The sequence below is a fragment of the Calidris pugnax genome, unplaced genomic scaffold (assembly GCF_001431845.1).
Source record: "Calidris pugnax isolate Ruff unplaced genomic scaffold, ASM143184v1 scaffold15, whole genome shotgun sequence".
NCBI classification, from domain to species: Eukaryota; Metazoa; Chordata; class Aves; order Charadriiformes; family Scolopacidae; genus Calidris; species Calidris pugnax.
Window position 1 is genome coordinate 3,274,559 of NW_015090774.1, and position 27,657 is coordinate 3,302,215.

Below are 27,657 nucleotides of genomic sequence, written 5' to 3' on the forward strand. Positions count from 1 at the left end.
TGTAAATGGGCACATAATTGTTGACATTGTACATGCAAGAAATAGAAAGACGGTCTGTGTGGAGTATAGAGCTCCACTTGTATTGGTTAATGGTAATTTTTTTAATATTACATCATTAAACAGTTAAAAGCAATTGTGTTTGTGTCCAGCCATTAGTGGCTAGCTCACTAAAGAAAATCAACACAAATATGTTAAACTTTGTGAATTTTAATTAAGCAAACACATAAAACATTTAAGACTTCAAAAATCAGTATGAGTCCAAGAATTTCAAATGTAGTTAGTTATTAGCTTTGTCAAGTATTTTTACTCAGGAAAAAGTTTTTGGAACTTTTTTTTTTCCCCAGAAGTTATTTTACTCCTTGTTTTCTTTTGGTTTTGTATAATTGTTATTAATGAGATGGTAGTAATGAGAGAAAAGAGAGAATGTTAATGTTACAAGATCTCAAGCTGTTTATACTATTGAATTTCTGATTCTTACTAATGTGTGATTAGCACAGAAGAACAGAAGAGAAAGCTATCAAAAGCAGAAAATGCAGCTTATGCCTCGGGAAGGGGGTGTGTGTGTGTCGTTTGTACCTAGCTGCTACACAAAACAAGAACATGGACTTATGAGCTATTACTGTACCTGCCAAACTTCTACAGCTGTTGGGGATTGTTTAGGATAGGGCTTTAGGTCAAGGAGTCACAGCAGTGTGAGCACAGCAGGTAGAATTGTCCAGAGCAGACCAATCAGTCTCATAAAAGATAAGATGGTAAGAGACTATCTTCAAGGTGAAGTGAAAAACCAAGCTGTATCATTGTAGTATTGATTTCAAGAAGAATATAAACTGTTAATCAGTTCTTCAGATTAAAATAAAATCAAACCAAAGCAAAAAAAAAACCTAGGCAAAAAGGCCTTATAACCTTTCTCCTGAAAATACCTTTCATCAGCAATTATGTAATCCTTGTACACTGGTTAAATGAAAGCTACCTCCTAAATACTGCCTCCTGAGTTGGGCAGTGACTCATGATGCGGATTTAGAAACTCATTCTCCATGGCCATGGATAGTCCCAACACCCCAGCATTCATCAGTTCAATTTAAGCTTTCTAAGTAAATGTGATAAGTGACGTAGACCTAGTCTGAGTAATGTTTTCCGGTTTATGTAGAATATGAGTACATTCTTTGAGTTTAGATTTTGGGACCACAGATCACCACAAAAACTGGAATAGCAGCAAGGTTTGAATGATTTCCTGAGTAATCCTACCTTAGATTTATGATGTATGGAGTATTAGAATAGATTATTTCTCAAAAAAGAAAGATTTCTGTTTTCATGGAAACATACAAACTTAGGAAAACAGGATGTATTGGGAAAAAGTGCAAAACGTTTACTGGGATAGTTATTGCCTCCAAAATCAAACTTCTGGTCAATAGGGAGAAAGCTAGTCACTCCACAATAACTTGTTTTTAGCAGTTGAAAATACAGGGAACCCAGAGTCAGAGTAATTATTTGGTCAAAGATTTCTGCATCTTACATACTCACCAACAGAGCATTACCAACAGATCAAAATAATGAAATTATCCCCCAAACCTAGCTTTCAAAAAACTAAATTTATTTTAGCCACATTTTAATTTCCTAATACTTCTCTAACAATTGGATTCAATAAAAATACTTTTGAAACTGTCCTATGTTAATGTTATCACATTAACTGTGAATTTTGGACATTTTGGAGAATGACACATATTTTTACATGTATTCTTTATGCTATTGTACACACGTTCAGCAATTGTCCACATTTTCAGCATATAGCTAAGATTTTAGGCTATTTAAATATGTCTGTTAGACTTTATGTGCTCTGTGCTTATCACATTTTACATCAAAAATATTCAGAGTTCTGCAAGCACTGCAGATAGAAATGTGTGTGATTTAGATGTTTGAACTGATCAAATATGAGTGAGTGAGTTCAAGACAGGAGGCAAGCACATTCTTATCTGTTTCAGCTGGCATCACTGCCCTGAAAATCTTCAGCAGCTGTTTTTACCATAGCGCAAGGTTACAGGAGAGCGTGCCTTTCTCTGTCTCTGAAAAAGTAAGTTTGACTTGACTGTGTTGCAGAACCCACAGAACTTTGATGAGTCAATCTGTGGTGCTCGTGTCAATGGTATATTAGTCAAGTGTGTTGTCCACTCAGAGATGTTCCTTCAAGAGAGGAAACATGGAATGAAAAGGTACATAATTCTTGTGGGGGTGAGGAAGAGGGAGTAACAAATGATTTTAAATACTTGCATGTTGTCATAGCATATGTACTCGGACAAAATCACTCCACTCCAATTTGTTTTTATTGAAATAAAAATAGGCCATATATATTTATGAATATTTTTTACACTGGCTATCACATTCAGGTATAAAATTAAGAATAAATATAAAGGAAATAAAAAGTATTATTTCTAGGTCATGAGCGGTGTATGTGAGCTCCAGAGATCTTTACACAAAAATATATTATCCATCGTTTTGCTGCTTTCTTGAAATTGCAGCACTAACAGAATTCTGTGAAATTTCTTTATGAATACTAATAAACTGCCATTCAGCTTTCGTTGGGCATTCAAAAAATGATGCAGATTAAATTCTGTATAAAATAATGGATAGGTTTAAAGACACAATTAACAGCCAGTTTGTGCTGACCAGCATGACTGGAAGTACACTGATGTCCAAATTCTACAGAAACGGCTGTGGCAATTTATGGAACAAAGTGCTTCAAAAGAAGTGCATACCCATTCCAATTTGTACTTTCCTTGTTTTTTCCTAGACTGTAATATTGTGCTACTTTATCTGCTCACAAGATGGAATTAAGACAGTAAAATAAGCTCTGTCATGACTTAAAATGTACGTAAGCACTATAGGAATGTTACCTTACGGTGCAGTAATTAAAAAGAAAAGAAAAAAAGAGTTCTAATTCAGTTATGCTTGTGTGTAAGGATAAATGTATAGTGTAAAGATATAACTGGTTTATGGAAAACTAATCAAGGTAGGTGGGTCATTCCAGTAACTTTAAACTAATTAGTGTAGTCACACAGATCTCACTTATATTTCTTTACCGTTTTTGAACTGTTGTAAGTTGAAAGATAGCTGGCGGCCCTTAAGCACAGAGAAAAAAATATTTTGCATTATAATTTCAGTCATCTAACTAAACTGTTTATGATGAAAACAATTGTAAAAGTTTAGTTACAAAGGCATTGCAATTTAAAAAGGATTTGTGATGAAATGTTTATTTCTGTTGCAATTACTAACTTGGAGTTGCCAAGCATATACAGGATTTGTTGACTTGCAAAAACTTTCAATTCAGTATAATGAATAACACAGCAATGTGCATTTAGCTAGTTATAAAAAGTAAATTTATCTGTGTCTCATTTCATAAATTACTTGAAATCACTTAAGAAAGTATGATGTATAACAAAATATTTAGCTTTATTAATGTGTATGAAAATTACCCTTCCTTTTGGAAATTACCTATACAATGAATATTTTTAAAGGATTTTCATTTTGATTAATTTGAAAAGTTCCTGTACTTTGGTAGCTAAAACACTGCAACAACTGCTAATGATTTGGTAGCTGTGCTCACCGTAGTTTGCAGTTTAACCTTCTGCCATTTTCCAATGGGAGGAAACGCAGCAGCTGAACAGAGGTGTGGCAGCTGGGAATCAGTATAGATGTTCTTCTAGACAGTACCCTCTTGAACAGTAGTTTACAATGATCTTTATGCTTTTCTAAAATTAATTCTGTAGCTTGGATTTCTGAGACACTTAATGATTATCTAATATTATAGCCCTACATTAATTCACATGTAGCAATGTTAGTGGGTTTCATGAATTTATATTCTCCAAGAATAAAAATAATATTTTTGGCATGTTTATAATAAAGGCAATTTGTCACTAGACAGAAGTTGTAGCAACTAGCATGAAAAGCATGAAAGTTGGAATATCTGAATGGATTTCTTTTTCTTTCTGATGAAAACTAAATGCTTTATCATTCATAAAAATATATATGTGTTTTCTTATAAGATTGATTTTCCACAATGCCAGAGAGAGAGGACTGCATTTTTACCTTAGTTTGCTTTTACATATTTTATTAGAAGAACCAAAAGAATAATGATGCTTGCCAAGCATCAAGGCCTTTCCTTTTTCCCAGTCTGTACTCCTGTAAGCAAGAACCTGGGAGGGGACACGGCCAGGACAGCTAAGCCAAACTGACCAAAGGCATATCCCATACCATATCACATCGTGCTCAGCAATAACAGCTGGGGGAAAGGAGGAGGAAGGGGGTGACATCAGTGGTTAAGACAGGTCCCTGTTGAGCCTGTTATAAGTGCTGGTTTCCAGGAGGTGGCTGGTTTCCAGGAGATGGCAGGATATCTGCCTGCCAATGCGAATTAGTGAATGAATTTCCTTATTCAATTCCTTCTGAATTCCTGGGGGGTTGAGCAAGTGACTGGGTGGGCACTTACCTGCTGTCCAGGGTCAACCCACCACAGTTACTTAGTAACAACTTGAAAAAAATGGATAATGTCAAATTTACGAGGAGCAAATGTTTCTAATCAGTAAAACTGAAAATGCTTGACATTTATTTTTTAACTTTGCTTGAACAGTAATGATACTGCACTTTAACCATATGGTTTAATGTCTTTGCTACTTTTTCTAGTAGAGGTCCCTGGGGAAGGTAGCAGAAAGCCACCACAGCCCTTTTCTGCAGGGAGGGCTTCAAAGTAAAAAACCCCAACAAATCAGTGTTGTTTCAATGTCTAACATGGGATTTGTATAATATCTGCATTATGGTATGCTAGTTTGTACTATGGATAATTGAATGACCTTTTTAGTGCCAGCTACTTGATCAGGGTCTAAGTTTTCTGTTTATAATGTTGTTTCATATAGAAGCATATTTAATCCTAGGGAAAGCCACATATATCTATGGAGGGAACTTTTACTATTAACCCAAAATTGACTAATCCGTTTCTCATGTCAAAAGTTACAGTTCTTGAGACCAAGTCCTAACAGGCTTTCTATTCTTTAACTAGGTAAAAGGTAAAAAACTAGGTAAAATTTCCAGTCAGTAACTGCCTGAGAGTTTTGCTTATTTTGATCATTGTTGTTAAAACTAACCGGTTTGGTTTTCAAATAACAAATGAGTAATACTCAGCTTTTTTTTTGTCTAACTGAGAACTAAGCTAGCCCTTTGTGTTTTTCAGCAAGCTGTATTTCAGATAAGCATTAAAATGTGTGGAAGGTTGTTCAGACTATGACCTTTACAAAACTGCTGTCGCTGTGATGCACATTTCCTGCTCTTGGTGACATTGGGTAACACATTTGGCAGAATAGAGGATTGCTTGCTGCGCTGCAATTGAAAAGCAATCAACCATTTGAATATAGGTCCATGTATCTGGGATGAGGCAAACGTGTCATTTCCCACTTTGTTCTAGAGAATACACTGTTTGCCACTGGTTTGATGTTAAATGAATAATACACATTTTTCAAAAGACAAAGATAATATGTGAGAAAGAAAAATACAGTAAGTGCTAGGTAAAACTAAGGATGTAATTGAAAGTAATGAATTGCTGGCGTGAAACTGCTCAAAGCACATCAGTCTATATTTACATGTAGTCTCAGTGGTGCTCTTATTCCAGATCTGTTCAGCTGTTTGTTTCAGACTTATATTTTCCATTCTCCGACATAAGGCAAGTAGTGTGTCTTCAGCCCACAGATGGATTTACTAAGTTAATTGTCACTGGTCAAATGTAAGGAGGATGATCAATGAAGGGGATATTTATAAGGCTTAATATAGTGCCAGAAGATCACCTCCTAACAGTGAAAGAAACTTTGGTGACACTTTCTTGGTTCCCACTAGCACCTGAGGGAACCTGCAGCCCCCTGGGCTATGAGGTTGCACACAAGACACTGCTGCTGGGCCCCGGGCACAGGGCCAGAGCATTGCCCAGCACCACTTTGGTGACACAATTAGTTTTGGTTCAGGCAGAAATCTGAGCAGGGCGCTACTCCGGAGGAAAGGCTGCACAGCGGTGGTGTCACAGTCGTTTGTTACCATCCGATATCACAGCGGATGCTTAATGGTCCCGGGAGAGGGCGAGGAGGTGTACAGAGGCAGGAATCCACAAAAAGTCTTCTAACTCGCAAGAAGAGCGGGCTGGGCAGACGCTGGGGCTCCCGGTGCGGGGCGGGGAACCCGCCTGCGGTTGCCCCGGGGGAGCCGGCGGGGCAGGAGCGAAGGGGCCCGGGCAGCGGCGGGCGGGACTCACCGGAGGCGGAGAAAGCCCATAAAGGGACAGCTCACAGGATGGGGCGGAGCAGGTGAAGGCTCCATCAGGTGAGAAACGTTTCTGCCTAGTTAGCAAAACATGCTTTTATGTAGTGTTGGTCGTGGTTTAATTTCTTCTCCTTTTTATTATATGGTGGTTTTGGTCCCTGCCTTCAATTTTGTTCAAGTAGAAGGGTATGATTTGATTTTTTCCATTTTCTAAGGAAGCGAAGTTCTGTGAAGCTTGCTCAAGATAGCTGCAGAGTTGCTGGTAAGAGAAGGGGATTCGTACGGGCAAAGTTGTTTCTGACCAACAGATACACTGTTTTGGGGTTATTAGTATTGCAGGTTAATAGCTGGGTATGCAACACTTTAAAATCTTCGTGGTTTTAAAAGTTTTTCTTTTACTCCCTGTAGTTTTGCATTTTTATTCCTTTATAAGTGTGGTACTTTTTCCTGTTTTCTTTCTAAATTACTTTTACAGGAGAATAAAAAAGTCACTTTACCTTAACACACAAGACAAGCATTCTACTAAGTGTAATTAGCCTGACTTTTAAGGTTAAAAAAGAAAAAATAAAAAAAGCATGTGCAGTCATAATGTCTGTGTCTGTTTCTGTTAGTCAGTCCTCACTGATAAACACTGAGCACACCAGAAGATTTCAATCAAATTCTAGGCAGGTACAAGTCCTTACAGTACTTCCAGTCCTCCTACAAAGTGGAGGCTTTCTTTGTGTGTGAGGTTGCGGGGGCGTGTGTGCACACTCTTACGAACTTGTGTTTTGCCTCTGTCTCTGAAAAACTTTGAAGAGATCCAAATTGCTGCTTTCAATGACAGCTAGGTCTAGCAGAGTTATGGAAAAGAGTACATGACAAGGAATTGCTTGACAGAACTGTTAAGAGGATCTCTTTCTGGTGTGGAAACAGGAATAGCTCACTCTTGTTCTATCTCCTTCAAAGCAGGTTTGCACCTCTGCTCTTGAAAGCCTCCTGGGAGGAAGAGCAATATTCTAACAGAATTTATTTCTGCCCTGAATTTTTTAAGACATCTTGCTGTACAACTATTTTACCCTTTTAAATCATAAGAAAATATTGATTTGTGAAAACTATGCATTTTTTATCTCTGTGCAATTGTTATCTTGTATTATCTTGAACTTCACGTTTTCACTCTTGCTTTGTGGTTTAAATTGTCTCTCACACTTTATCCACTGATTTTTTTAATTTTTTTTTTTATTTCAGATTTTGCATGAATATGTGCAGGCATTTTATTGTGGTTAGAGTGATGTAGCACATTCTTGTGCCTATATATTGCTCATCTTTCTAATTCTTTCAGCTCCTCTCTTATTACCTCAGCTGTAGAAAGTTATACCTTAACAGTGTGAGGCAGCAGAGTCCCTCAGATTTGTTAATCTATAGTTCCATGTGCTGTTGAACTCCTCATTAGAAAAATTCGTTGCATGACCAGTTTTTTGTGTATACTCTTCCGCCTTTATGAATGGGGATCTATTCCAGGTGGCATTTCTCTATTTTTTTCTTAATAATTGATTCAAAATCTGTGACATCTCTGCTACTGTAATGATTTTCTTTGTGTTGAAGGACTGTAATTTTAAGAATTTTGTCTTTCACGAGGTTTTTTTCTTCATACCTGTGATGTGAAAAATCTTTGTTTCCATTAAGAGGAATAAGCTTTGGGCTTGACTGTTGTACCTTGGTTTTTTAATTCTCATCTATGTTATTCTGCAGTCTGGAAAAATGCTACTGTTTAAGTAGTCTTTCTCATCTGTGACTTCTTGCCATAGTTCCCTCTTTCTCTTGTGTTCTTCTTCTGCCTTCACTGCTGCATGTAGACACGTTTTTCCTTCCTGTGTTTAAACTTAAGCTTCTAGACAAATTGGGGGTTGAAAGGTGGGGTGGGGGGGAGGAGGGATGGAAGGCAGGAGGGCAGAAGTTGAATGTGGAGAAATGAGAAGGACTTTTAAGTGGCAAAAATATCTGGGTTTCTGAGAGAGGACTAACAGACAGCAAGCCTGTGTGTGTGTTCCAGGCTAGGGCCAACTGGAGAATGTTGTCATTCTCAATCTCATGAATTACCAAAGTTGCATGCAAATCCATGAACATGACCATAACAGATTTATCTCCACACCACCACGCTGCCCCTTATGACCATATTCCAGAGGTCTTGTCTCTTCATGAAATGATATGAAATGCAACTTTCTAGTAGTGGATCCAAAAACTTGGCTAAGCTGGTTAGAGTTTGGAATGCTGATAATTTAATAGTCAGTTGTTATAACTGTTATTGTCTGTTATAATATAGATTCACACAACAACCAACCAATCAAAGATACTACAGTTTAAAATCTAGGTATCTGCTATGGTAAGACATTCTAATACCATCTTTTGAGTGTACATTGCTAAGGAGAGTTCAAAATCCAATATCTATTTAGTTTATTAAGATATGTGTTGTTAGTTACGAGGGGAAAATTTATTATCATAAGCATTATATTGACAAATTATGAATAAATTTTATTTACTCTCAAATGATCCACTCTTTAAGTTCTGTACCCTGCCCAAAATATTCATAACCAAAACAAAAAATGCTCATTTAATGAGAAGTTCATATACCAAGAGTTCTGGATAGTGAGTAATGCAGAGTTAGTGTCATGTTCAGTCAGTGTAATTACAAACTGTTCTTGCTACTGATACCAAAATTTGTCCAAAAACTGCTGTTAATATACTACTGCTTGAAAAAAAAAAAAAAATTAATATTTATGAGCAGATACAGTTGATGCTGAGGTCGTGCTCAGTGTTAATGCCCTACAGTGTTAATGATAGGTGGTAATCAATCTTCTTTTCCTCTTTCATTTTTTTTTTCTTTCTTCTCCCCTGAGAGTTTTCTGCTTCATGTGAAGCTTAAGGCTACACTGAATGCTTACCAAAATTAGGATTACAGTCTTGGTTGGGTCTTTCATAGATAGTATATTGAACAAAATACAGCTGTAAAGCTGGAATTGAAATTAACAGAACCCCTTTATTTAAAAGGGGAGGGGAATGGGACATGGGACTGTTGACCTCAGAAATCAGCATCAGTTGTCTGTACCCAAGGTATCCATGTATTGTCTCCAAAAATAGCTGCTGTTTCATTTTAGACAATAGGCATATAATGCTGCAAGTTATAAACCATGAATGTAAATTGTATTGGTAGGGAAGAAAAAAAAAAAAAAAAGTCCAAGTTTGTGAGCGAGAACTCAACAGAGAGAAAGCCTGTGGGCATTCCAGCTGGAGAATGTGGTCATTCCCAATCTCATGAATTTCCAATTTCCATGTGCAAGGTTTCTCTAAACTGGCTAGTGAAGTGAAAAAGTGCATATTCCCATGAGCCTTTTACATGCTAAAACATCCACTTAATTCCCAAGTGTAAATGATGCAATTGTGACTTAAGGCTTGCTCAAATTTGGGTGCTGTTAAACTGGTCCTTAGATAGGAAACACATATGAGGAATCCTAAGTGACATCATGAAAGTGTATTTGTTACAATTCGTCTTAAAAGAAAAGTCAAAGCAATTTCTCTTTCTCCATTTTTTTTAAATAAAAATTTTTTTGTTTGTTTGTTCTTTCATTTTATTTCTGTTTAGAGTTTAAATTCCAAGCAAATCTGAAAAACCTATTTGACAGCTTTGGCTGTCTTGGGCATAATGCATTTTTAATGATATTTCTTAAAACGTGGAGATTTTTAACTTAAAGCTATGATAATTCAACTGTTTCCTGACTTTCAAATTGAAGAAAGTATGTTTTGTTTTCCGTAATACTATAGACACTCTCAGAATGCATAGGTATTACACTTTTTTGGCTGAAAATTCAGAGCATGCTAATGTAGCTAATATGGGCGGTCAGTTTTCTGTTGTGTTGTGGCACTTCACGCATGCACACTTACCTAGCATCACATGAGCAATACCAATTAAATTGCTGGAAAAAGATTATCATTCATGGGTAAAGTGTTTGTCATCTTGACTTAACTTGTTCTCAGTCTCTTAAGATTGCATATGCTAGGCTGTCTATCTTCTCTACTAAATTACTGAATTATGGATTCCAAATACAGGAGTCGAAGTTTACTTTCTAAATCTAAATGCTTAGATAAAAAAAACCAGCCTTCAGAAAAACTCAGTGTTTGTTTGACTTATAACTTAGGGGGAGGTGGTGCTGCTGGTGGTGGTCTGCTGAATGGGTGCTGTGTCCAAACCAATTTTGTCACAGGAGTATTATGTATGCTGGCATTTAAAAAAAAAAAAAAAAAGAAAGAAAAAGAAAAAAACCCCACAAAACAAAACCAAAAAACTTTTGTAATCACTCAAAAGTATACTACCATAAATAATGATTCCATGTAGGAAAAGTAATTGTGATGATTTCCTGAGAGGCACTGTAATAGTGAGTTGTTTCATGAATAGCTGCAATTCACAGCCCGCAAGGGTTTAAAAAACTGTTTCTTCTTCGATAAAGCCAAGATTCCTGTAGCTCTGTATCTAAACAGGAAGCAGCTCTATTCCAAGATGAAAATTATTACTACCTAAAGGAACTGCCTTTTTTTGAAACATAAAATAAAATGAAGGATTTGCCAAATATAGTGATTCTGGCAAGTTGGAATGAAACAATGAAAAACAGCAGAAGTTGGTTTTGTTTGAGGGTTTGTTTTTGTTTTCATTCCTCCTACCGTGGTGTGGACAAGGAGACAGCTGCAACTTGATGCAGAGTATATTAGGTGAGAGTCCTGAACACCCTGCAACACCTCTACCAGTCAAAACAAGCACTCAGGTCTGTCTAACCAAACACAGTGGCTCAGGCCAATAATGAAGCTGTGATTTACTTGCATTTATCAATTAAACCTTGTTGTGATTACAGAAGTTCTTTGTATATCAGATATTTATCTCTGTATTTATAAAGACTTATTTGGCAGTGAGCTAAGACTTGAAGATGATGCATTTACGTAAACAAAAAGGTTACTGACGTTGTTGTATCATCATATTTGGGTCAAGTATTTTGCATTTTTTTTGAGCTCTGACAAAAAAATGCCAGTGCTTTTTATCTATAGGTAGTAAGTACCCCTTACTAAGCTGTTCAAAACATCTGGTGTTTCCTTTGTTTCACTGGCTTATTCCTCTCTGAATTAAAAGCCTGTTTGTCCTGATATTTCATTGATAGTTCCTCAGAAATGTAAAGAGGGAACACGAGTATCTATGGAAAAACTTCTCTCAGTAGTACTTAAAATACCTCTTTGCAGTTGTTTCATTATTATTCAGTTGCAGCTCTTAATGCTTTAGTGCTTCCTCAGGTGAAATAAAAAAATCCAAGGCAACTGCATGTGCTCTGTACCATTTGCTAATTTGATTTGTTCCTCCACAATAAAGTTAGTATTTAGAGTTAACTGATGAAGATCAAATCTATGCCATTACATATAACCTTGTTTTCTGTTGGTAGTCTTAAAATTTCTAGATTTCTGTGTCACTAGCATATTTAAAAAATATTTTACTTATGTCTTAACCCATTTATTTTTATCTCCCAGTAGCTATTTAGTATTGGTTTATTTACATTTTCAGAATTGGATGCACGTTTAGTCCAAGTTTGTGTCAAAGTTATGTTTGTGAACATTTTGTCACCTTGTTTGAAATTGCCTGGATTTTATTTATTTTTTTGATATGAGTAATTTGGTAACCACTAGTTGGTGGACTTTTTAGAAATAAACATTTAAACTGCTTTTTTCTTAAATATGGACTATGAAACACTTGAAATGCTGCATAGCTGCTTTTTTTCATCAAATACTTTAGATCTGCAAGTTCCTAAGTTAAAAATAGCAGAGAACAGTGCTTGTTAAATATGCTGAAAGAATTAAAAATAGCTGAACTTAAAGCAAAGACTATGGCAGAAGAAAGAATCTTGCCATTGTTGAGGTCAGTGGGAATTTTACAATCAGCTTCAATAAAAAGAGTTGTGTGTGCAGTGATGTATGCAAATATATGTATTGGTTTGGGGTAGTTAATGGTGTAAAATGGAGACATTTATAAAATATTTCATAACAAAGTAATATAGTTTTTCATTAGGGCAAACCCCTTGCTTGTTTACTGATGTACATGATTGGTATACACTGACTTATAACAATATTATAAATATCAATATATATTATGCAAATCATTCTCCCTCATCTGAAAGTAGCTGTTTTGCATTCAGGCATCAGATTCAATTATAGTACTAAAATGAAGTCCCAAGTGAAGTTTTAAATTGGTTTCTACTTTCAGAGCAATATACAGCTCAGTGCATTGTTGAGTAACCACACACCTCTCAGCATTTCAGATCTGTTGCCAGATTGAGATCTTTATCTTCCAATTCAGAAAGCACAAATAATAACAATTTATGGACTCTGGCCTCAAACTGCAACAGTTCTATCACTTCAAAGAAGTCCTATAATTCTGTAATGTGTGTACGTGACCTGTGCTGTAAAGTACTCTAGGACATTGCAGGTTAGCAGTAGTAGAAGGAAATTGGATTTACGTTAATTTGTTAATTAATATCCATTGCTTGTATATAGAGGTGATACGTTTGCATAAGAAGTAATATTTTCAAAAACTTAGGGGAAATTTTTAATGTTGAATTGGGTTTGCCCATTTCAAGTCAGTTTTGTGCATGAGCAGTCAAACCCACCATCAGCCCAGTCTGCAGTGTTTTATCCACATATATAAAAATTCATGTAGTGTATTTATATCAGATGTACATCATCTAAGGTAAGTATGTAATCTTCTCAACTTTGTGCTGAAATTGTCATAAAATAATACAGCAAAAACATTGGTCCTATTAGAGCCAAATTTAACAGTTGCATGCTTTCTGTAGTACTCTTGTCTGTAGAACGTTTGTGCTGTATGAGAAAGCAAAGAATCAAAGCACTGTTGTCTTAGGTCTAATACACCTCTAGGCTTAAGAAGAAAGTGGTAAGAATTTGCTTCTGCCACTGAAGTGAAAAATTCTCAGTGGTTAGAAGCAATGTGTATCAAACTATGACATTGATATGTTAGCTCTTCACTTCAGAAAATCAATCTAATACTACCAAATTATGTGTTGCTATTTGTTTGTGCATACTATTTCTTTATGGAGCAGCCAAGTATCATTCAGCTAGACTGAGGGGATGAAGAAAGTATTGCAAGAAATTGTAATACTAGGCATATATAGTATTTGGGGATCAAGTTCTTGTTTGTTCTGGAGATTAGGAGTGTACAGCAAGAGAATAAAAGGTAGTAACTGTGAAAGGCAGTGTCTATTCCTGCATTTGGAGACATTTTTATACTTATTTTAGGACGCAATTATGGTATTGGAACACCTACATACTTGAGGATTTGGTGATTGCAATTAACAATTCTGTGGCTTTTTCTTGTTGTACACTTTCCCTTGCCAAGCAGTGACTGCATAGTTAGTTCCATGACAGCCAGGATAGAAACTGAGAAACTGACCATAGTACTTATTTTACACGGTGGCGGAAGCACAGATAGGATAGAAAGCAGACAGATGAATTTGGTAGCCTAATATAGACAATCCATTTCCATTCTAGGAGCAGAAGGAAGTGGGAGTTGTGGCCAACAGAAACTCCTTTAGCTCTGCTGCAGCCCTCTTAAAACTCTGTTCGTTATCCAAATACCATTTGTCTCATTGAAATATCACTAGAGACTTACTTGACACCTTCGAGCCACCATTCACTTGATGTATCAGTCCTCCTCTTCCATCTGTTCCCTGAAATGCCATTGTCTTGCCAGCACAGAGGTGATTTTTTTTCTTCTCCATGTTGATTAAGAGCTTTGCCCCGGCTCTTGTTATTTCTGCACATCAGTCTCAAGGTGTGAATGTATATTTTATCTGCCTGTCAGAGTTCAAGGGGCATCTGGATGACACTCTTAGTCATATGGCTTACTTTTAGGTAGTCCTGCGAGAAGTACAGAGTTGACTTGATGGTTCCCTTCCAACTTGAGATATTCTGTGTTCTAAATTCTAGAGAATGCAGTGTTCTATTACATGCAATAGTATAGCTATCTTAAGGTGGTGAACTTCAATATACATTTAAAAATACATGATTTTAAATTTTTTTTAAACAAAGAGTAAATCTTGTATTGTTACTAGATGTTGCTCTTAATTATATTTAATCAAACACACGACAATGACTGAAAGTATACCTAGTCATGTTAACGAGATGAAGTTTGTTTCATTTCAGATTTACCTACATTAATCATTAATCAAGGGTATAACAAAGGACATATCCTCATATTCATTTACATAATACAATCATTTTTGTATCTTGGATGCAATTAAACAAAAGGTAATTAATATTATTATTTTTTTTTTAATTAGGGTATATGGGTCAAGATGGCCATTTTGGATCATGTGAAAACAAGTACTGTGGCCTGGGTAGACACTGCGTTGTGAATGGGGAGACTGGCCAAGCTGAGTGTCTATGCATGGAGCACTGCAAGCCACATTACAAGCCCGTGTGTGGTTCTGATGGAGAATTCTATGAAAACCATTGCGAAGTGCACAGAGCTGCCTGTCTGAAAAAACAAAAGGTCACCATTGTACACAACGAAGATTGCTTCTTCAAAGGTAAGCACAGCTGAACAGTATCTAGAATATTGCGATCAGGTATGTCTTTTCAAGCAGCTCAGTTAAAGCTCTATAGAGGCTGCACCAAGTGTACAGTGAATAAATGAGTCAAAAAGTTAATACAGTAAGGATTGCACTCCAGAGATATCTTATGGATTATTTTTTTCTTTGTATTTGTGCTTAGTGCTCTGAGCAATCACCCCTTTTTAACCTGAATAAACTGGTTGTCTCTTGGAAACTAATCCACATCAGCTTGTCTTAGAAATGTGGCTGTTGACCTCATTCATCTGAATGTACTTACATTCCCAAAGCCCAAAGGATATTAATCTCTGTTACGGGAAAATCAGAATTTAGGATTTCAGAGGGGTTGCAGGACCTGTGCTCGTATTTGGTGTTGAAGTAGATAGACCAGCAGCTTGTTCATCACTAAATGGATCTTGGTTGCTTTGAATTTGGATAGTGAAGAGTTTGACCAAAGTATGCAAGTTTAGCTGCTTTTTAATCTTCTGAATGCTGAGAGATGTATCTTATGTTAAGCATATTATACTGAAGATTTCAACAATTGCAACTTGCTCTGTTTTATGTAATTTGAGCCCACCTTTCAGGTTTCTGGAACTCTGCCAATACAGACATTGATTAAGCATGTTTATGAGTACTTTGACAGACCTGCAGCATGTTTTTACAGGTTAAAACTGGCAGATGGCTTTTGCTGGGGGGGGAGGAATTTAAATAAGGCCATTTCTTATGAGTCTCCTTAGGGGTTGAATTAATTCATATTCTCTTTAAAGATTGTCTAATTTTTTTGTTAACATTGTTATAAATTGTGCATATAGTTGCATTCTCACAAATAGCAACTAATAACTACTGTCATCAAAGAAAGAAGTCTGAAATATTTCCATTAAATGAAATTCACTTTTGTAGGGAACATTCTTTTTTAAATTGAAATATTTCACTTAAATCCTGATCTGAATTTTCAAGATTGCATTCTAGTATAAGTTTGTTCAAATGAAATCAATTTTAAAATTTTCAAAGTTGAATTTTTCACTACATTTATGGTTGAATAATTGTCCTTTAAATGAAGAGTTGGGCTTTTTTAACCAAACTCATACATCCCAGATCATGCACAAATACCAATATCTTTTTTATTATGAAGGGTTTTGTAGTAGAATAGTTGAATGCTGGGAGGGTGGGGGGAACAAAAAGAAAATTATCTTTTCTCAATAACTTAATTAAAGAAAAAAATACAGTGCTTGCAGAACTAGGCTTTATAGTTGTTTCTTGTTGAGAAAAAGGGGTGACTGTCAGTGTGAGGTGCCTTTCCTCCTTTGCCTGCTTCAACAGACATTAAGCTCAGCAACTTCATCAAAACATGTTAAGGGACAGGGGTTCATAGACTAAAGGGGGTTTGTATGGAAATCTTGCAATGGGAAATACACTTGTAATAGTGAAGGTTTAACTTTGTTCAGGATAAATGTGGACACTGTATAAAATTGATATATCATCACAATATAGAAAATTTAGGTAGCATGTGTTCTGAGGTAGTGGAAAACTAAAATTTGTTTTTTAGGACTAGCATATGGGGCTTGCAAGGAATGGGTTGTGCAATAACAACAAAACATGAATGCTTCTGTCTCGTGCCTGAAGAGTCACAATTTCTTTTTAAAAAACTTTTTGATGATACAGTACTCTGATAGAATAAATGGCAGTAACAAACGCTAAAGTTCTTAAATTTATGGTGCTAATTTCAGTTCTTCAGTGTTCTATCTACAATACAAATAAATTCAGACTGTGTTTTTGAAAAATTAGTATTTCTTTTTCTGAGGGCGGGGGAAATGTAGTGAGCTGTATTTGCTTAAATGGAAAGCAAGACAGTACTTTAGCTAGAAATATCATCCAGATGCTGTCTAAAGTTTTCTTAGCTCATTTTTATGTTTTAAATTTACCACATTAGTTTCATATCTATTGTAGTGGACAAGGGAATATCTGAATGGTGTTCAACTTCAGACACCTAATTTAGATGTTGTATTGCAAAAGTAGGTTTCTCCTTTAGTCGGTGACAATCTTCAGAAAAGGACTAGGATATCCAAGTGACTTGCTGTGAGTTGCTTTCTGAAAACTTATTTATCAAGATACTCAAATCTTGTAATTTGGGCATTATAACTAGAGGCCTACAAATAGTGTAAAATATTTCATTTTCTTTCCTGTCTCTCATTTTATGAGACTTCAGTGGTGTTAAACGGGTGAGACTGGGAACAGTTACTTTTCCCTTATTTTGTTTGGTATAAATAGATCTTGCCAATCTCAATTTCTACCTTGTTAATTTCAACTCATTCATTGTTGTAGTACAGCACAATGAAGCTAAAACATTTTTGCCATTGATGACCTTTGAATATGTACTCCATCTTTCACTATATCTATTTGGTAAACGAGCCAGAAGACTTCAAACGAACTTTATGCAATTCCTTCCTTTTATAAAACACCTTGAGCTAGCCACTAGTAGATTGCCTTCAGTAGGGCTGAAGTCCTGCCAGTTATCATGTCAAAAATATTAAAACGCTAGTAGGAAAAAACTCTCAACGGTGGGACTCCTGGACTGAGAAGGTGAACCCCATCTCCATCAATGGTATCAGAAGGGCACTGCCACGTGTCCTCATTAATTTAGTTAGCATTCTCTAGCACAATGATCTCAATTCAGCGAGCTGCTTCCAAAACCAGAAACATTAAAAACAGATCTTACATTCAGAAAACAAATATTCTGAGCATTTTATTTAGTCTTTCACAGAATTCTTTAATAAAGGCTAATATTAATTGGGGGAGCAGGAGGGGAAAGAGATTCAGTACGCCCACAAGATGCCGTTATATGATATAGCAGTCACAGACAACAATGCCTCTATATATATGATGATTGCCATTAAATAGTTTTGCTTTCTGGTTTGTTGTTAATCAGCTGATTTTTCACACCAAACAACTGTGTACTTGGTCATTTTATTGATTTATTTTTTTTTTCCTTTATTTTTTGTAAATTTTATCTATTATAAGCTTTACATTTATCTCTAACAAGGTCATGGTTTTGGTTTTTTTTAGGTTTAAAATCCTCATAGTAGGCTGAGGGGCGTTTTTAATTTTTTTTTTCTTGAGGGGAAATATTTCTTCATGGATAAATTTTAAGTTTTAGACAGATTAGGTATTGAGCTTAAGATCAGAGAAGCTGAGAAATACACCTTATTTAAATAAGTAAGCTTACCAGAAAACACTTTAGCATTGTGTGTGGAGAACTAAATTTTATAAGCAAATGTTCTATATGCCTGTTTAACATTACAATAGCAGCTAAGTAGCTATAACTATTTGAATAATACAACCTGTAACCAAATGATTTATAGTTGATCATGAGTTCTACTTAACAGTTTGAAAATTGGTGTTTTAAGCAATTACATGACCAGTGGAGTTTTGCTAAATTAAAGAGAGGTCTTTGGTTTATATGTTGAAATTTCATTAACATCACTGAGAAATGTGTGTCTTACCTAAGAAGTGCATGAAAAAACATAGACAAAAAGCATCAAATCCTTCACAAAGAGCTATGTCTGAAACATTTGATAAATGTGCTTTGAGATAATGAGAGCTACCTATGTCAATGCTGTACTCTCCTGATATGCTGGTTTTCTAAACTAAAACTTCAGATTCTTGTTCCTTGCCTGCCTTTTATGTAGGTTATTTATCACTAAATCTGTTAGCTACATTTTTCTTCTTTTTTCTTTTTTTTTTTTTTTTGGTTTGGTTTGGTTTTGTCCCTTTGTAGGCTGACAGGTCACGCAGGTAAACTTGGAACAGTTAATAGAGTATATGGACTGTTCTTCCCATTCCTGTGTCTGTCATGGGCATGCCCAGATTCATTGGGCTACATCCTTTTTCATTGTCATTTACTATCTTTTTTGCCTCATGCTAAATTAAATCATACACTTTCCCAAATATGTGCTGAACATAGGCATAAAACAGTAACTGAAGTAGGAAGTTTTAAGTATCTCTTTATCTTTCCCTGATGATTGAGGCTGTTATGCAAACTGTACATTTTTGACATGGATCAAGATAATGGCTATCCTAAATTAGAAATTAATTTTCCTCCACTTTTGTTGTAATTTTTCCAACAATTTCTTATTGGCATGTCATGATGTCTTGCATTGGATACTGGATGATTTTTCGTAGTGGCTTAGTTAGATGTTGACTGTGACCCTTTGAATCATAGAATTGCCTAGGTTGGAAGGGACCTGTCAGATCATTAAGTCCAACCATCAATCTAACACTGACAAAAAACATCACCAAACCATATCACTAAGCACTACATCTACCCACCTTTTAAGTACCTCCAAGGATAACGATTCCATCACTTCCCTGGACAGCCTGTTACAATGCTTGAAAACTCTTTCAGTGTAAAAATTTTTCCTGATATCCAATCTAAACCTCCCCTGGTGCAACTTGAGGCAGTTTCTTCTTGTCCTATCTCCTATTATTTGGGAGAAGAGACCAACCCCCACCTCAGTACAACCTCCTTTCAGGTAGTTACACTTCAGAGAGTGATAAGGTCTCCCCTCAGCCTTCTTTTCTCCAGGCTAAACAATCCCAGCTCCCTCAGACGTTCCTCATAAGACTTCTGCACAAACTTTGCATTCTGCAAAGAAGCTAATTACTTTTAGCTTTTCCATGAGGAAAGGGATATTAGAGGACTCAACAGGTACAGAAAATACCTTTATTTCCAACCTGTGCAGGTCAGTGTCCTCTGACTGGATGTTAGTGAATGCAAGTTCCACAGTTACTTTCAGAGGTGCTCTCAGGCCTTAACTGACTACAAATGTTTTAAAGTATTTAAGAGTATTCTAAAAATGTAAAATAACTCTTCAGGAAGAAAAAGAAAAGAGGAAGGAATGGAGAAGTGAGCAACTGCCCGGCTGCTAGTGTACTTAGTCTTCGTGGTTATCATATTTGTGGCTTTATTAGTTTTTAATTCCTGAACAGAATATAGAGGAAGGTAAGAGAAAAGGGAAAGCAAAAGACAGGAAATAATGGAGTGAAGGAGCGAGTATATCAAGGAGAAAAGACAGATGGTTGAGTGCCAGGACAGTGTGTTCAGTGGTGGGAATAAGAGGAAACATGAATGATGAAATAAAGGAAATACTAATGACAAAAATCAAAGTTCAAATCTTTGAGTATTCATTAGATCTGCTATTGACAGTGTGAGTTTGGAAGTCTGATCTGCTGATGCCGTTCTGATTTACTACTGCTTTTGTTGGCTTACTGACTGCATAGTTCTTTGCCTTGGTGGTCTCTGCATGCTCTCTGCTTCCAATGTCCTGGCTGTTCTCAAGCCATGCACTTAGTGTTTCAGAGCAGCTTAGTGTTTTGTGCGACAAAACAAATCTGACCATCTGGTTTATGCTGTGCTTGATACTGTTGTATAACGCTTTCCTGGCTGTCACTAGCCATAGTTTTAATAAGCCCCAGAGGACAGTGATTCAAATGGACTAGAATTGCTTTACTTGGTGCCTCCACTACAATCTTTGTTCTGTGAAGTGGCACTGTGAAATGAGTGGTTTTGGGCTGAATTCAGAAGTCTAGAGGCGTTATTCTTCAGCTTCTAAAAAGTTCTGTTGGACAACATACTGGGTGGTGAATGCCCCACACTGGATGTCAAATAATGACATAACATTTGGTTATGTTTTCATTTTTGTGTTAATTTCAATTGCTTCATTTTCCTAAATCTAAGTCAGTAAATCAAAATAAGACACTAAAAATTTGCCCATAACAAACTTCATCTTTTGTTTTCTTTACACCCTTGAGCTTCTTGTACATTTTACACTAAATCTGTTTCTAAACAAAATGACACACTCAATCATTCTGACAAACTGTAATTTACTAGAAATCCTCAGGAAAGTAACACTCCTATGTGCTATGACTTCTATAGAATATTTCTGGAATAAAGGTTACTTCATCTATAAGCTTTTTACTTAGAAGTAACTTCTGTAGCATCCTTATGATGTTAACAATATTTTACTTTATTCTCCATTTTTATCTCATTTTTTAACTGATGAATCTTTTAATATGTTAAACTGCCTGTGAGCTTCAGACTTCTTACTAAATATTACTAAAATGGCAAGATTTTTGAGGACTGCTGTAATGTTTGCTTTTCAGTCTGTTCCTGAAAGTAGAAGCTTAGCTAAGAAAGTTTGTTGCTGATCCTAAGTTGTTCAGGGCAGCGGGGATAAAAGCTGACTGTGAACAAATTCAAAAGCGGTATTAGCAAACTGGAAAAAGTTCAGATGCCAACAGGAATGACTGAGTCATGACCAAAAGTACTAAATGACATGTAAGGGACGTGAAGGAGGCTTACAAAATCATCAGAGTGTGCTGAGGATGGATATGAGTAGACTAGCTTGTATTCCAATAAAAGAACTGAAAATTATAAAATAAGGTAGCAGGAACAGTTTAAAAACAAGCTTTGGTGTTTGTTTTCTACATAGTGGATCTCATGAGTAAAAGCAATGTAGGATTTCACAAATAGACTTTATAGATACTAGTGGAAAGACTATAGGCTTTTTATTTTGAAAGAAGAATGAGGGAACTAAGTTGAAGTGAATTAAATCCTAACAGTAGCTCACAGGAAAGATCTAGAGCACTGGTTTAGTATCTCCAGTGACTGCTGCAACAGGATTAATTCAAAGAAGGAAAAAAAGGAAAAATCTTTTCTTTTTTTTTTTTTTTTTTTTTTTTTTTTTTTTTTTGATGTGTGATTTGTGCCCCAGGTGAGTGTGGTCTTAGGCTGGTTCCTAAAATATTGCCTCATTCATTTAGCAGCACTGACATTTATTTCATCTGATTTGATGTTCATATACTTCAAAAGTAATCATATAAGTCTCTGTCTTATCAATTTCACTTCAGGAAATATTTCATACGGTCTTAAATATAAATCTTGAACACTTATTATTTAATCACTAGCCAGTCTTTCAAAAGAAATTTAGGATATGTTAATCTGAATAACATTTTACTGCAGTGCTTTCACTGCAACAGAACTTGTTTCTATGATGTCTTTGCTTTTTTCTCTGGCTTCTCTGTTGAAGCTCTCAAAAACATCATTATTATACTCTTTCTGAAAACATGAATTCCTGCAGATAGCATACACCCTTAAGGTTGCTGCTGATGAACTGTCAAGCTTTAACTATCATCCCAGATAAATATTAAACATAAACTGGATCATGAAAAGAAATATGAAAAATCTTTCAGAACTCTAGCAGAAGACTAAGAAATAAGAAATATTCAGCTTGATCTTTAAACCTTTTTGATAGAGCATAGAAATTATTCAATTTGTATTAGGAATTCAGTCCACGATCTACATATGCTCACTGTAGTGCAGCACTTAGGATTTAAGATTAGTTTCTTAAATATGGCTTCATGCAGGGATTATATATGTTTTTAACATATATAACATTAGTAGTTGCACATACACAACAGTGGTTTACTACTCTGTGGTAGTGGCAGGTATATATTATTCTTCCTTCAGCATTTTGTTGTTGGAAAGTGATGTTCTAACCAAGGGTAAACTGATTCTTTTTATTTTCCTTTGACACCATGACCTAATTTGGAGCACTATTTGTCTAGTCTTTGTCCTGCTCATGAGATTTGGAAGTCTGCCATTGTTTTTCCTCAAGCAGCTGTGTAAGATTTGTCACAAACATCTCTCTTAAACTTCCCACATTTGTCTTTAATTGCCCTAACTAGCAGAGATGCAAGGCTTATGTATATAATATTTGCTACTGAACCTGCAGAGTGAAGTTGAGTGCAAGATATTTGTGAGAACATGCATATGACATGCTTAATGTAAAAACTAAATATTCAACGTACCTTGCATTAATTACTATTGGTGATATTTAGCCACTGTGCAAATAAAGCCTAGAATTCTATTATCTTTTTCATTCCTTTGAATTAAATTCCTACTTCTGAAATGTAGGATGGGGCAGTGACAAGCCCCAATACAGGATTGTTTTTTTTTTATTGACTGGCTAAAGACATCTCTTATTTTCAGTAGCTAAAGCAGTCCCAATCTTTGTGTATTAATTCTTTCAACACTGGAATAAATATGTTAATAAGCTCTAACCTATTATGTATTCTGCATTTATATAGTGATGAGGAATTAGTATTCTCTAGTTACTCTCCGTACATGACTTAATGAAGTTTAAAATTGCTTGTAGGGACATCACTGCTGTTTGTTACCATGCAAAGAAATGGGCCTGTGGATATCACAGATTTTCACTGGTAGAATAATTTGAATTTTAAAACTTTTTCTGCTTCTAGTAATGATGTTGAATCTATTCAAAGAAGCTGCATTTATACTCAAAGCTGCATTCTAAAGTCGAATCACTGAATCAGTCAAGCAGCATTTTAAATGTAGATATGATTACCCAGATTGTCTATTTCCTTAGTGTAGATGGCAGCTCACTGCCTATATTTGTGATAATATGCTTTAGTTAAAGGCTGTATGAACTTCAGGAATTTGAGTGAAACTACATTTACTGTTTTTGGCTTTGGTGGGATTTTTCCCTCCTCCTTCCCTGAGTAAATAGGAAAGAGTGCTTAAGGGGAGAAAAAAGAAAACAGTTTGAGAGAGATTTTTTTTTTTGGCTTGAAACAGAAATACTATGTTTGCATGAGCAGTTTCACAAATGTTTACAACTCCTATGTATTTGCTAAATATAGTACAATAGTTCTTCCAAATAGGTAAACCTGGACAATATTTCCTACTAAAAAAAAACCTTGAAATCTTTTTCATTAGAAGTATGTGTATTGTTCATTCTTGGTCTGAATTGTTATTCTTAGACATTGTGTTTTATGTGTTGAATGAAGTGCCTCATTCACCTTCTACTATAAGAAATACTGCATAAAGTACAAGTTTATGGTTTAATTTCCATTTGGTTCAACAGTGCAATAGTAGTTATTTCTAAGTGTTATTTTCTACAAGTAGACAATGTGCAGCTGTTTTTTATCATTCCTTCCGTACAAGGGACCATGATGGGAGAGGGACCCTGTAGCATAGGCCTGATATGATGAGAAGTTAAAGGTGTGAGCCAACAAAGTGCCCTTGTGACAAAGGGCAAACCCCTTCCCTTTGACCAGGAGGATTGATGGAAAAAAACTACCTGTGCTGCAGAGTCCTTTACCGCTGCTCCCAGGGTTCTGTAATCCTTGATACTTCTTAGACTGCTTCTGGCAGTATCATTGGTGCTCACGTGAAACAACAGCAGTGAATAATAGTCAGTGGACTGTGTGAAGCTTGGTAGTCTTTTGGTGACATCCGTGATATGAGCTCCCAGTAAGCAGTACAGCTCTCTAGAGAGTGTATCATGTCGGCAAATGGGTGCCTCCGTACCTTTCAGAAGAGAGTCACCTACTGCTATCACCGTTGCTTTTTATTAGTTGGACTGGTTGTTATGCGGGGAGCAGATTGAGCTGCCTTACTCAGCTCCAGCATCTCCCCTCATGTGCCTGGTCTTTCCTCTTCACTCTGCAGAGAGAAGCAGTTCTGCAAGGGTACCTCAGGCTTTGGAGGGGAAGTCTTTTCCTCCTGCTGGTCCTTGCTGTTGCAAGCTCCCATTTTTCTGTGTTACTGGCCCCTCTCCCTTCTGTGCGTGCCATGGAGGAGATTTTGGTTTTTTGGCTGTGGGTCCACTCCAGACTGCACTTGGACGCAGCCATCTATCTTTTTCTCAGTCTCCCTGATGCTAAGCAGACTCCTCACCACTTCCTGCAGCTCACAATAGGCAATGGTAGTCCATGATGTAGCCCCACAATGACTGCACGTGCTCCAAACTTAAAGCTTTTTGCTGCCAGTTATAATTTTTCTATTATTTTTATCAAATTGGGTTATTTTTAAATATCAAATGGGGTACTGTGGCTCAGTGAAAATTGTTACACAATAAAGCAAACTAAATTTAAACTGTTTTGTTGTAAAGTTATAATAAACAGAGGAAGTCTTGTCTTTAGGCAGACATTTAAGTGAGGGGTTTTTTCAGTTTAGAATAACAACAAAGCATTGCACTAATACACATTGGTTTGTTTAATGCAAACTTTTTAGAGTTTTAATTATAGTCATGTCAGAATTATCATTAGGTCTTGTGGGAAACTTGTCTGATGGAACATATTGTTGGCCTTTAAAAATTATTAGCAATTGAATGCATATACAAGGAATGTATGTGCATTGTATGTATTTGTAACTGTAGTTGGCTAGTATATGGTATACCAACTGAAAAAAGCAATAGCTTCTTTTACAAATGCTGGAGAGTAGTAGGCATGAAAAACTGATCCTAAATTTCCATTTCTGACTCCTCTAGCTAGTAATTGATTGGGAAAGTGAATCTACAGCAGATAAAACCTGTAAAATAAAAGCTTTTTTTTGTGGTTTGCCAGTTACTCTCCCTTAACATAGGATGGTAGAAATACTTGTGCATTCAGTAAACAAAAACTAAGAAAGTAGCATTGTCTTTTCAGGGTTTTTTGCTTGTATTTAATGTGTAGTGCCTTAGTGGAACCAGAGAAATGGGATTATGATTCAAAGTAACTTAATCTAGATAGTTGGCAGTACTTAGTTTAGGCAAAATTCTATACATTTCTCTAAATATTGTATGTTTTTTCATACTTCTTGGAATCTTTTAGAAAATGCAGACTGTAAGTAATAATGTGTTACAGCTGGACAGTTCCAATTCAAATTCTTAGTAGATCACTACCTAGATAAATTCCAGTTTTTTTTCCTTTGCTTCATCGTATCTTGTGAGTAGAACACATTGTGGTACAAAGATGACTTTCTTTCACCTCCATGCATGCTTGTAATGACAGCTATCAGATTATTATTATTATTTTAATTTACAAAATTATGGTATAGTTAAGTGTGAGAAGTGATCAGAAAATAATTAGCTACAAGCAGTTTCTAACAGAAGATGACTTGAGTGGTATACTCTGTTAATTGTGTCATAGTCAAGTAAACAAGCTAACTATAACTACAGTAGCACAATTTTGATGAACATCATAGTGTATATATTCTGTATATTGCCAGGGCTTGACAGTTTCTATGTACTAAATATATTACCTTAGTTTTAAAAAAACCTAGGTATTCATTTATAGTAATGTACCAGAATGCATTGCAAGCAAAAGACAATAATTTGAATGTTGGCAGAGATGTATAATAAATGGAGTGATCCAATGACAGCAGTTTGTTTATTTGTTATGATATTGTTGATGTCATACAATACTCCTTTTAAGGTAAATCTCAACTAAAAGAGAGCATATTATCAAATTATGGGACAGACTTTGTCCTGAGAGAGAACGGAAAGTTGAAATCTGATTTTTGAAGATTAATTTTGGGAATTCAAAATAGTTAATTTTTCCCTAGTGTAATCTAGTTCTCTCTTTGTTTGACTCTAAACTTCTCCCTTTTGCTGTCACTTAAATTATAGTTTTGCTTCTGATATTAAAAAATATGTTAATATTTATAAAATTAAGATAATTCAAAGTTTTACTTTTCATGAAGAAACTAGATTGTTTAAAAAAATGTTATTTGAAATTAGAAAATGTTTCTACTGTCATTGGCCTTACCAAATGTACTTTTTTTGATACTTAAGTATAGAGTAAAAGAAATTTGATAAATTAGACAATGAAATCTAATTAGATCCTTTAGTTTTCTCTTTTTCTGGAATGATAACGGATTTAATTTAAAATTGTTGAAAGCAAATAACAGAAATAAAGGAAAACAGATTACAGCAAAAATAGGTTAAAGTATAACCCAAAGAAATAAGATGAAGTAAAATTATACAAAACTTCCACTTGCTAAGAATGGTGTTTTATATTTTTTGCATACACTTGTATTGGCTTTGGGTGCAATTAAATCCTGAACTGTATACTGCCAGGAAAGTTTGTCTCCCTTAGGGCTGAAACAGATGGTGGAAATTCTTTTTTCTTTCCACCATTTAGAGACCAAGACTGCTGAATCTTTAGAAGGAAAAGTGTTTTTGCCAAAGAAAACTGCTGATGTTGGCCTTAAAGCAGCAGAATTCTTAGCTCTATTTTCTATAGGGTTATTACTGAGACTTCTGGTAAACATGCAGTGTATCGAAGTTTTGCTTCAATTAAAGCATTGCTATTAGCAATGTTTTAATATGGATTTCATATGTATCTATTAATGTTAGTTGTATAGGATAGAAAAAGTGTTACTGACTAATAAAATTGAAAGTTTTCATTTCTTATTCAGTGTTTGTTTGTCAGGATCTTTTGCTGTTCAGGGAGGAAACTATGAATTTAGTATTTCCCAGTCATCACTTTGATAATTAAAAGAAAAACAATGTAAATACACAGAGACTCTTAACTCTGTTAAGACTCAACTGTTGTTAAGAATATGAAATTTAATTGTGCTTATGATTAGTTGAGGAACAACTACCCCACTCCTGAAGTTTAGTAAAATGGCAAGTCTTGTATATCAGTAAAAAAATTGTAAAGTGAGAAAAATATCTTTGGTGTTAAATACTACTTACAATCTAGAAGTTGTTTCATTAGTGCTCCTAAATTTAACTACTGAATCAATTGTTTCTTTGTTATTTTTCTATTCCAGCTTCTCTTTGATATAGGTCCTTGCCATTCGAATGGAACATAAAGACTTTTATTGGTCCCTGGTGATGCAAACTATAGTTGTACGATCATCATTTTAGAATATGAGCTCTGTGTGCTC

At 35.6% G+C, this 27,657-nt stretch overlaps 1 protein-coding gene across 2 annotated transcripts in view; it reads left to right on the top strand.

Moving 5' to 3' along the window:
- The window catches only part of FSTL5 (follistatin-like 5), a 302,213-nt gene that overhangs the window by 81,079 nt on the left and 193,477 nt on the right, over positions 1-27,657 (top strand). For both annotated transcript variants that reach the window (XM_014945551.1, XM_014945541.1), the window contains exon 4: positions 14,655-14,903. In XM_014945551.1, the coding sequence (XP_014801037.1) occupies positions 14,655-14,903 (249 nt within the window). The remainder of the gene's footprint in view (positions 1-14,654; positions 14,904-27,657) is intronic.